General features: G+C 44.6%; 1 protein-coding gene across 1 annotated transcript; it reads left to right on the top strand.

The window, feature by feature from the left end:
• Positions 1–1,522: 1,522 nt before the first annotated feature.
• Positions 1,523–3,472, top strand: LOC144145351 (monocarboxylate transporter 12-like). The gene is made up of 2 exons (XM_077676921.1): positions 1,523–2,410; positions 3,244–3,472. The coding sequence occupies exons 1-2, from the start codon at positions 1,543–1,545 to the stop codon at positions 3,387–3,389; spliced, it is 1,014 nt and encodes a 337-aa protein (XP_077533047.1). The 5' UTR covers positions 1,523–1,542; the 3' UTR covers positions 3,390–3,472.
• The last annotated feature ends 8,227 nt before the right edge of the window (positions 3,473–11,699 follow it).

Raw genomic sequence — 11,699 nt, 5'->3', positions numbered from 1 at the left:
CTTTATCCTGAACCGACGACTAGCCGTAGCCATTCTTTATGCGTACAAAGAGTCTGATGATCCTTTTTATATATGATTTGTCGAAAAAAAGAAAAATGAAATGATAAAAATGTAAAGGAAATGAACCAGGCTAAACAGAGAATACAACTAATCAACACTGCGCTATGTCCTAATTTGGAATACATAACACAAAACGACGCTAAAATTTTCAGCAAAACAAGTTCAATCTCGAGCATTCAAACCGATTTGTTTATTTTCGCTTTAACTAATTGCACAAGAGCGCCTGCAACGTGAATACATGCACTTTCGCGTAATGTTTATTTCGAGCTGGTACTTGCGGATCTTTGCCTTTCCTCGTGTGTTGCTTCGTGAACAAATCCAAAACGCGTTCCATCTCAAGGTGTCGTTGATCGAACGGTACGTACGCAAGGTTCCTGTATGCAGCTTTATTCTTTTAATCCCCTCCCAACGTAATAAAGCCGCCTAGTTAATGGTACAGGGAAACGTTGTTGACGTTGAAGAGTTAGGAATCGTGCTGGCACGAGAAGGATTACACCTATTTCTGTCCGTATGAAAATGCTTCGGCTATACTGAAACAAGCATCCCAAACTTAGAAAAATATGGTTCTTAACTTGGCGTTCCCGTAAAATTGCCCGGAATTGTAAATACGTGCATTAGATTTCCATGAGCGCTTGCATCCAGGCCGGAGTGTTAAAAATTATGACAGTAAACAAACGGGTGCTAGGTCGTTTTTAATACCCTTGCAGCAACAAGTGTGCAAAAACAACCTAAACTTCGGCTAAGACGTTTTCGACCTTAACATCTGGAGTATAATTGTGCCTACGATTCCCGCCAAAATAACCCGTCATTTGTACGCGGCTATTCAAAAAGAACAAGTGAATTTTTTTTTCATCACGTACGTACAATTACAAACATTGACGGTGCTGCCTTCGCAATGGGCTTTAGAAAGCGAAACACAAGATCAGTATACATGCGGGGATTAAGGCAAATTGAGTTACGATAAATAAAATTTTCCCGCTAAAACACATGCCCGCGTAAAGTCACGCGCAGACGGGCACACGAAAACGCGCACACACAGGCACGCACGCACACAAGCACACGCACCTACACGCACACCCACACACATACACGCACGCCCAAACATACACTCACACCCGCACGCACATGCATGTACGCGCTCACACGCACATGCACGTACGCACGCACGCACGCACACATAGACACACGCACGTTCGCATGCACACACGCACACAAGCACACGCATGCACATGCTTAGTACCGCACGTGCGAAAATGCCAGTAGCTTTTGGTAAAAAACGTTAAACATCCCCGTTCGAAATCAGGAAGCTGAACAGCTGTAGTTACACAAAGCCAACATTAAGTGTAATAGACACAAAATAATTTCTGAATTTTATGCTGACCTAAAAGTAATCATGTACAAAGTAGCGTAAATATCGCAACAGTCAATTCGATATTCTGTTTATTTACCCACTTTCTATCAGGTGCGGGGTTTGGTGCAAGCATGACGTGCTTCGGCCTGTACACCATGCTTTACTTTGACAAGTACAAGGCTACTGCAACCGGAGTGAAGTACGCATCCTTGGCGGCTTCCGGAATTGCTGCACCGACCATTATGTCTCTGATCATCAATCGTTACGGTCTGCAAGGGGCGTTGCTCCTTTGCGGAGCCATCGCAATGCAAGCACTACCACTGGTAATGCTGATAAAGCAGCCGCGTCCCTTCAAGATTTGCTGCCAGCAAGTTGGCACAGTGCCTGATTCAAGCGGTTCAGGAGAGAACAAAGAACTACGATCAATTTACGCCGTTGAAATACCGCAGCTCACTCAGATACGATCACCTCTGCGGGCATCATCACCATACCAGACACGACCACCCGTTGATATGGTTGGGATTTCTGCGAAACGCGTAGCGCGAATGCTTGTTATTCCTGAGTTTTACGCCCTTATAATTGTGTACTTTGCCGTCGACTGGACCGGCATAATACACACTACAACGGTCGTCGACTATGGAAGGGACAAAGGAGTTCCCCTTGAGAGCGCCAACTACCTCCAGACTTGCGCTGCCGTCGGCGAACTTGTGGGACGAACTGCAGTCCCATTCCTGTCAGACAAGACCCCTTTCGGCCATTGTATGTTTGCGGCAGCAGGGGTGGTGGGAACGTCCCTAATGCTGTTTGGAATGTCTTTCCATCAACCTTTTGCCTGCTTTGCAACCCTCAACGCGCTGCACGGAGTGTTTCAGGGATACGTGTACTGCATACGCCCAGTCCTCATCACGGATTACCTGGGACTCGAGCGCCTGCCGGTGTTCTTCGGTTTCTTGGGTGTCATTTTAATGCCCGTATCACTTGCAAACCCTGCTATATTAGGTAAGCAATATTTTGTTTACGGGTCACTCTGCAGCCTTTGTAAAACGGTCAAGCTGGTCTCTCCTCAATGCCATGCACAGGGGTTGGTGTGTGAAATTTGTAGTTTCATTTTTCATCTAGCTACCTTGCCTTACAGCCTGCAAACAAACCACCCTTTACATACCCAAAACACTTCTAAAACTGCCCGAAAATAAGGTGAAAGCTGAGTATCCATGGGGCAACAAAGTGCCCTAAGCACGCTTTGAACGTAGAAAAAAATTAAGCCGCTACACTGTTTGGTCAACAGCATCTACTGAACAACAACTCGATGAGATTCCGTTAACGAGTAGCGCAATGCTCACAGTTTCGCTCTGGAGGTGAGTACAGCTGTCACATTGCTGTATCCTAACCAACAGTCGGCCAGTTTATGCGTAACCTTGCTATGCACGTGTCACGAAGGTAGTATTTCTCGTATTGGAGATCCTTTCATTGGCTTCCGCGAAAAGGAAAGTGGCCACGCGGTGTTTCTACTGCATACAAAAAGTGGGCATTGTTTTTGTTGGCGCTGTGCTGTTTGAAACAAAACAAGAATGCCAGAAAACGTGCCCATCAAGACATTTGCTGTGTATTCATCAAAGTGAAAGTAATTGCTAGTAATTATGCTGTCACTCAAACCTACTTCCAACGGCACACAGTCAGAAAAGAGTTGGAGAGTGAGAAATGTTGGCGCAACAATACGTCACCTAACTCAGTTTAGGTATAAATAATAGTGCCCCAATGTCTCTGTATACTTTTATGCAGTTTGGAATATTTTTTCTAACACTTGCGTCATGCATCTTGTTCGCAATATGCAGGATTCTTCCGGGACACGCTTGGATCGTACGACAACTTTTACCGCGTCTTTGGAGCTGCAAACATCGCCATTTCTGTGCCTCTGTTCACCATCACATTCCGAGACCGAGCAAGAGGAAGGAACTGGAACATAAACCAGCAATGTTAACGCAACAATACGTCCCGTACCTCAGTTTAAGTACGCATATTATTGCCCCAACGACTCTATATATGTTCATGAGGTTTGAAGTATTTTTTCTAACTATTGATTCAGTCCTCTTGTTGTGAACCTGCAAGATTCTTCTGGAACACGCTTGGATCATGCGACATCCTTTACCGCGTCTTTAGTACTGTAAAAATTGCAGTTTCGCTGCCTCTGTTCATGATTTCGTTATAAGGCCGAGCCAGACGAAGGAACTGGAAGATAAACTACGAGAGCAGCTTTCTTCTGGGCTGAACAGTTTTCTTATCTGGTGGCTGTCTTCTCTGTTTACGAGGAACGAGAGCGGTCAAGGTGGATTGTTATGGTTGAGTTGTTGTTGCACCTCTAAATTCCTGTTCAAGGGTATTTTTATTTTGGTAAGAACCACCCAAAGAATTTGGTAACCATAACAAAGGTTTGTTTTGTTTATGATCGACTCTATAATGGCTTATCGAAGAATGTGCATCGCAATACGTCGTTCTCACAATGTACCTTCGTGTATAAAAAGGGCTGCCGCGGTGGCTCAGTAGCTAAGGCGTTGTGCCGCTGAGCCCAAGGACACGGGTTCAATTCCCGCCGAGGCGGCCGCTTTTCTCATGGGGGCGAAAAGCAAAAGAATTGCAGCATCTCCACTCCGTGGATGATGGCGAGGGTGCGGAGTACGGGGACTCGAAATGGCATCTAATTTACCAAATATTTCTTGAAACGTTGGCCCATTGCTTCACCCGTCAGTTAGAGATTGTTCTACATTACGCTCTCGGCAAGCGATGTTTTGTTGGCTCGACCTTATACGCGGTTCAATAATTTCCAAGTTGCATTTGGGTATTTCGGATTTATGTCTGAAAAAAGCTGCAAATAGTAGTCTTGTTTTGCTCGTTTAGCAGCGAATCCAGTGAATTTCTTGTTTTCTTAAATTCCTCATACAATGCCGGGAATCTCGTGATAAGAAACCGATGGTAAAGACGATTTTTTTTCTTTATCATATCCAGATGCGTTTTGGTAAGCCATGGTTTTAAATGTTTTTAGTAGGTTTGAGCAACTTGAAAGGAAAGTGGGAAGTGTATATCTGTACGAAAGATTAGACATATTCTTGGCACGCAAAGTTCTCATTACTTTCGTTTGAAATGCTGGACCACTCATGAAGGTTGCTATCTTGTTTGAAACGTTCTAAGCCTTCATTGGTCCCACATTGCACACGAACTGTTTTATGACTGCGTGATGTATGTCTCTTCTCGGAGCAATATAATGCGAAAATGGGGCAATGATCACTGATGTCAGATGTAATTGCTTCAGTGTCAAAAACAGCTGTGTCAAGTTTAGTGATAATTAGGTCAAGAATGGACGAGGAAAGCGCTGTTACACGAGTTGTCGTTGTGATTGTGTTAACTAAACGATTTGAGTTAACGAAGGTATGTAGTGAATTTGCAAGTGCTGAACGTTCAGAGTAATGAATTTAAAGTCTCCCGCACCGATAAGCCATAGATTTTTCGAGTTCACATGGTCGAGAAAAGTTTCATAATATCTCCGTTTAGCTTGCGAGTTAACATTTCCTAATCATTCGCAATTTCCGAAAACTGCGAAACCAGTTCGAACTTACGAGTAGAATCAACATAAAGAGCAACTCCGCCTGCCCGTCGATTCTTGCGATTAACCAAAAATGTGTTATAGCCATCAAGCTCAATTATGTCACTGTCATCACGCTACAAAGGTTCTGTTTAGAGTACGAGTTTTGAAAATAAATTGAAATTCAGTCAAGAAATGCGTAATTGTGTCGCCTTTGTTTGAAGCGGGGAGGGCGTTTATATGCAACACCGACATAAGGAATTTTCGCGGTTGCGTTAGAGACGTAGGTAATAAGAAATTTTGATAATTGTTTTAAACCATGATTGGGTTTGGTTTACTGACAGGAATGTTAAGCAGATCTTTGCAAGATTTATTTGACAAGTGTTGTGAACGGAGTTGCTATCTTCCATTTGTTTCGCCAAGATTTTCCCATTCAAACAACACACCAACTTCCAGTCATGGCCCCTTTTCCTCTGAACCGCCATCCCAGGAAGTTTATTTAGGGCTGGGCAAAGGTGTTCGTTCACGTATATCGGTGTTTGAGTTCCAAGTCCGATGTCGTAATTTGGGAGCCTGTGCTTCTTAGCCTTTTTGAGAACAACGTCACGTTTGGGGCGTGATTTGAATTTAAATTAAGTTTAACCCAACCAGACAGAGGTCTGTCAAGGATGTTCACATTCAAGTGATTTAAATTGTACGAGAAAATTTCACTTGTCAGGCTTACCGTTAGGTGCGCGATGACAAGACTCGAGGTCAGAGGTTGAAATAGGTTCTTCAATTACACGCCCAATTTCCGACACAATACTTTCCACGCTTTCCATTTCTGTGGCCTCGACACCATCAATTTCAAGTTTTTAATTGCGCGAGTAATGTTCCTGCCTGACAATCCGTTTGTCTGCCTCTTCTGTTGGGCGTTCCAAAGCACCGTTTCGTGCTCGAAGTGCCCCATTTTCTTTTTTCATTGCTTTGTTTTTCGCAATTACAGTATCCAGTTTTGCCTTCAGCTCATCCCTGCTCCCATGCGCATGCTCTACGCTTTTTATGAGTTCAGTTTGCTCGTTCTTCAGATCACAAATTTCATTTTGGAGTGAGCGCCCACTGCTTCCTGTGAGCTTTTTATCTCCTGACATAGTTCATATTTCATTTTTGCGATTTCGCTTCGCAGCTCCTCTTTAATTTTTGAGGAATCTTTGACATGTTTCCAAAGGCAGGCAATGAACAACACACAAAATACAGCAGAGCTTGACAGCGGTGACCGCCAAAGTACGGAATTAAGGCAACGACACGTTAGCACTAACCTGCGCAGAGAGGCACAACAGAGTACTCAGTCGGTGTTTGTTGCAGCGCCGCCGCTAAGTGATGCCCCGATGCCGTGGACGTTCACTTTTTTAACTGGCTTATCACCAGTCTTAAGCAACTAGCCGCAGCTGGAGGACTCAGAGGTGCAACACATAGAATCATAATCACAGATATAGTTGCATAGCACTTGTGAGCACTGGAAAACTACGAGGAATTGGTTACCAGCATTTTAGCACCGAGTAAATGCGGTATATACACCTGCACCAAGCAAGAACGACGATTAGCTCTTTGCCCGGACTGCTCCAGTGCCCACTGAAGTTTGAACTCGCCGCCAGATGGGGAGCGGACGGCCATGGCAGCTGCAGCGTCCCATCCAGTAGTAGAGAAGGTGAGCAGCAAACGAAGAGGCCAACTCGGAGGTGCTACAGGGGTAAAGCTGAAGAAAGCCAAGAGGTCCGGTGATAACCAGTTGATGATAGCAAACAACGCCTCCCCCAAACAAGGAGGGCGGTTAGCCATGTTGGCCGGACTACGACCGCGCCCATACAAAATTACCCGGCTGAGCACTGTTCACAAATATCGAGAATCCTTTTTAATTTATTAAATTGACAATGATTTGTTGAGGTAAAGTCTCACTCAAAAATTTTACTTTTTTGGCCGTGCGGCTGAACCAGGATCCAGAGATAAACACCTACAGATAGACCACAACTTCCTGGTTTCAGTAGCCATGATAGACGACCGTGTTTAAGAGAGCAAATGCTCTCACCTCAAATGAAAAAGTGTGTTGATGCGGGCTTGTTGGTACATAACTGCATATGGAAAAACAGCGCTAAAACGGGACAAAAGGGACAAAACGGGACAGCGCCCAGTCTTGTCACGTTCGTTTGTCCCGTTTAAGTGCTGTTTTTCCATATTCTCACCTCAAAACCGACAAGAAAGCTGGACGGGGCCAGAGGCTGTAAACAGACATGTTCACCGCAATATCGTGCATAAGTAAGACGAAGTTAATGCCAGCGATGTCCCACATGTAGCTATTTGACAATCTGTGGCAAGGTTCACACTTCAACCGTGAAGACAGCATCGACGAACTGTGCGCCTGTCTTTGCAAACAGCCAGTCCAATATCCTAACAGAAATTACAAATATGCTCTGGGCGCCAACGTTTACCCTGGCCGCGATGTTATAATGGAATGCAACTGCTTGATTGAATTATTGCAAAAAGAACGGCATCACTGACAACGAATCTGCCGACTTGGGTGCAGTGAAGTCAGCAAATTAAAAACCTACACTCTGTGTTGTAGAGCACACTGAAAAATAGCAAAAAAAGTCTCGAACCGTGCTTTCTATTGTGGAAGTGTTGTGATACATTTTCCGCCAAGTATATCTACTTTCAGAGGAGAAATAACTTGTAATTTGGTTGCTTGAGGCTCCCACGAGGCATTTCGAAAGGTCATTTCGGCAGCAAAAAAACTATTGCTCATTTTACAACTTATTTATTCCGGACATTCTTCCTTACTTAAGATAGACGGAAAAGTGTAAATATTTGAAGCTTGAAAATTTCCCAGGGCTTCCAGGCAATTTTTGTGGCCGTGCTTCGAACAGACAAATAGCGGCTATAATGTATTCTAAACATCTACGTTGCTCACCATTCTGTTGCTTCAATTGACTACCGCGATATTTTTGGCCCTCGGCTTCGCATACATTCCTCGTTCCGTTGCTGTAAACACAAAACTACTCCAGCTGCAGTCGCACGTGTAAAACGTTTTGTTTTTGTGGTACATATTTTCTGTGAAGCTGGTGCGCCAAAACAACCGCCCTCACCAAATGACAGGGCCAAAGTAAGAAAATGAAGCTTAGTTATGTTCAGCTGAACATTCCTCATGGTTTTAGAAAGAGGGGAATTTAAATGTGTAAATACAAGCCATAATTACGGCAGTGGGAATGCAAACGCACTCAAAAACAATTGACACCGTCCTCATCAATTAGCTTTTTGTAAGTTCTCTCTGTTGCAAAAATGATCATTTCGTCACACCACTGCGGCCAAGTCTTGTTCCGTTTCTAATACTTTGCCGATTCCCAAGCGTTGCCGGAAAGTTTTAAAACACATTCATGATAATCGAGAGGTGTCCAGCACGGTTCAGTTCGTAGATGATGCTGCCGAAGCGGGATTTGGCATTGCGACACTAGTGCCATTTGTTTTGCGGTAACGTCGAAAAACGACAGCTGTGGGTTGGCGATTGAAAATCTCAGCCCTATTTTTTGCGCGTGCATGGAAATGCGCGATGAGGTTCGTGGCGCGTGACGTGTACTCGCAAGGGCGGTCCCGCGGAATCGACACGTGCTTGGCGCGAGCGTCGGCGAACACTTTGTATTTTTAGCAGCGAAGCACCTTATTAGCCTGGATATTAGCGTTCACTGTCTTCTCTTGTAGGAAAGGTTCGAAAACACCGAGAAACTCGTTTTCCAACACCTCCCAGTAGAACGTAACGCGTGCTAAGAGAGCACAGTGGGACACTCGTTTTGCAATCCTTCGCAGTAGCCCGCTTCGTGCTTCAAAGACACGAGGCTTACAGCAAATCTGCATACCTCTACCCCCAAGAGTTTCATCTCCATGGGCCAAAGCGCCAATACGTCAAGAATACGGTTATTCAGTGTAGTCCTTGCCCCTCCCCGGGTTTTACGTTACGGTTTCACCTCCGTGGGCAAAGACACCCGCCGAGGCGCCAAGAATAGGCTGATACACTGCATGCTTTGCTCATCCGCAGGCTTCGCGTTCGTGGAGAGGGCACGGGATATTTAGTCGTTTTTTCGGGCGAATTCGGTCCTAATAATCAGGAGTCCCTTAACCACGGTTTTGGGAAGAGGTTGGCGACCGAAGACGGATACGGCACTAGCTGATGGAATTGCGCTCCTGCGGTGCCGTTTGGAGATTCTGTGTGGACTGGGAACGTATATCGGACTCTGGAAAAGATGCATCGTGAGCTTTATCGACAGCGATCATCCTTGCTTTCGTCAGCGTTAGCCGGTGCTTGGTATGCAAAAAGGTTTAGGCGAACGGCGCCAAATTTACGAAGGCCTGGGCTCCTGAAGACCGGCACGATTGGTCGAGTGATTTCTGTTAGTAATGCTGCTCCGGCCTTTTCACAGCTACAGCAGTTCCTTTTGATTTGTGGGAAACGTGCCGGCTGTTATACACGGCATAAATGCGTCAAAAAGGCTAGGGCTAGGCTGAAGATCACTGCGGATTTTTAGCGGCAAAACAACTCTGCCCAACATTACAAATACAGCATTCATTTGTCCTCATACCTTGTTTTATTGCTGGGCCATAGGATAGAACGCCTGTATGTAATACGCCAAGGCGGCGTGAACTTTAAACTTTTATCAAAATTTCTTGCGTTTATGTCTGTCCAAACATTCTTTCTTGTTAGAGTGAGTGTGAGTTATTCACCAAAGCCAAGATCTTTCAATGCTACCCAAGTTGCACTCGGTCTTCATGGCCTCTTTAAACTTTATTTCTCGGCCCATTAGCCGATGCTCACATTTCCTAAGCAGATAAAAGCATTATTGTTCATCTTTGTCTTCAAGATTCCTTCCTCTACCCTGTCGCAAGCCTTCGCTAAACAAAACAACTTAGAAGATAACCTATGAAACGAGCATACGCCTGAGTAGTTCGCAGGGCTCTACACAACCGCTTTGGTAAATGTGTTGGCGGCACTCTTTGTACATTGTGAAAGCTTGTAAGGTCTGTACTGCACAGAAACGAATGTGATGTATGGAATGCGGTGCCTAAAGTAACACCGGGGGCATTTGCCTCGAAGGCCATATAAAGGCGCAAAATATCAGCTCGCAAAATATCTTTCCAGTGATTTAGTTCGAGCTTCGTTCATTTGGCGATGTCGAAAGTAAACTAGTTCTAAAAAAAAAACGTGACAAGCGATAACTTTCCGCCGCTAGCCTCACGTATGCATGAGAGTTGCGTTCCTACCCCAGTTGCAATGTCCTTTGCCTGTAATTTTGGTCAGCAGGTCGTCCGCAGCTTACAGCGATACTTTTTTGCGCCGAGCCTATCTATAATTTATGCCTTGCTATTACACAAGCACTTTTTTGAAAGTCGGTTGTACACAGAGCACTCTCAATGCCTCGAAACTCACGAAATTAAAATTAAAATCTGCGAATATTGCTCACAGATCCGCAGACGTTTTCGAGAACCTAATAGATGCAAAAATGTCTGATTTCATAGGAACAAGTCCAACTCAAAAGCGGGCGAAGAACCGACGAAGAAGATTGAAAATGTTTTTCCTTAACCATGTGCTCATGTATGTCACTTTAGTGCCCAGCAGATAAAAGAGTTTTCTCTCTCTTTCTTTTCCCATTCCAGCAGGCGCGACTTCAAAGCAGGATTGGTGCATTTAGGAATTCAGTATATCTATCATGCCCAAAGAAAAGATAAACAATTTTTTTTTCTTGCTTGCAGAATGCGGCGTTTATTAACGTGTCTGCCACACAAAGCCACTCTTTTGTATTGGGGTTAAATTAATAAATCGATTTATAGCTTTCAAAAAAGTGATGATGTGGCGCGCGTGTGGTTTGACTTTACGAAGGCCATTTCCCAGGATGTTGTCCCCCACACGCGTCCACCCTTTTTGCCGAAGCGCTTTTAGCCACGTGAAAGGGTTCCATTTTTGTGGGAGGACTCTTTGCAGTGAATAAATGATGAGCCGTGCCCCGGCGCCGTTGGCAGCATGAAAAGATCTAGGTTTGAAAAGATTTAAATGCGTGTGCTTGAGAAATCACCTTCATTGCACTCTGCGTAAAGAGCATTTATCCAGGGTGAAAAATACAGATGTACATCTCGAATTCCTGAAAACGGTATTCTGCAAAGCCCTTTAATTGAAGGCTTACCTGGATGTATTACTACCTTTTCGCGACAGGCGGCTCTCTGGTACAACGCCTTTGTCATCTACATAATTTAAAGCGACGCTTTCGTGCTTTTACTGGTAGTGGTGTGCTAACAAAAATGCATTGATAATGATAACGATAATGATAATGATAATTACGACAACGACTACTATGATGATTATGATAATGATAGTGATAACTGACGAAAACGCTTCCCGTAGTCCTAATCAAAGATTACTCCCTCGCGTTATGAAGCCGTTCTTTAACCAATTATGGTATTCCGATACGGCCGGCGATGGGTGGGGGGCCCTCAGCTTTCTTGGGGGGTTTGGCTTGCTGTCGTTTGAGTTTAGACTTTGACTCACAGTCAGTTTTCCTTTCCATCGTTTATGCTCGGACTTTGATTGCAGCATTTAATTCTTCGGCACTCCGCCATGTGGTTTGCGCACTCAAGACACTTTCGCGTTTCACCTATCGTCGTCTGTAGCCTGAGGTGAAGTGCTTTTTATATACGGAG

The sequence above is a fragment of the Haemaphysalis longicornis genome, unplaced genomic scaffold (assembly GCF_048455015.1).
Source record: "Haemaphysalis longicornis isolate Haplotype H1 unplaced genomic scaffold, Haemaphysalis longicornis Haplotype H1 scaffold_7, whole genome shotgun sequence".
NCBI classification, from domain to species: Eukaryota; Metazoa; Arthropoda; class Arachnida; order Ixodida; family Ixodidae; genus Haemaphysalis; species Haemaphysalis longicornis.
This window is presented reverse-complemented; position numbering and strand designations above follow the sequence as displayed.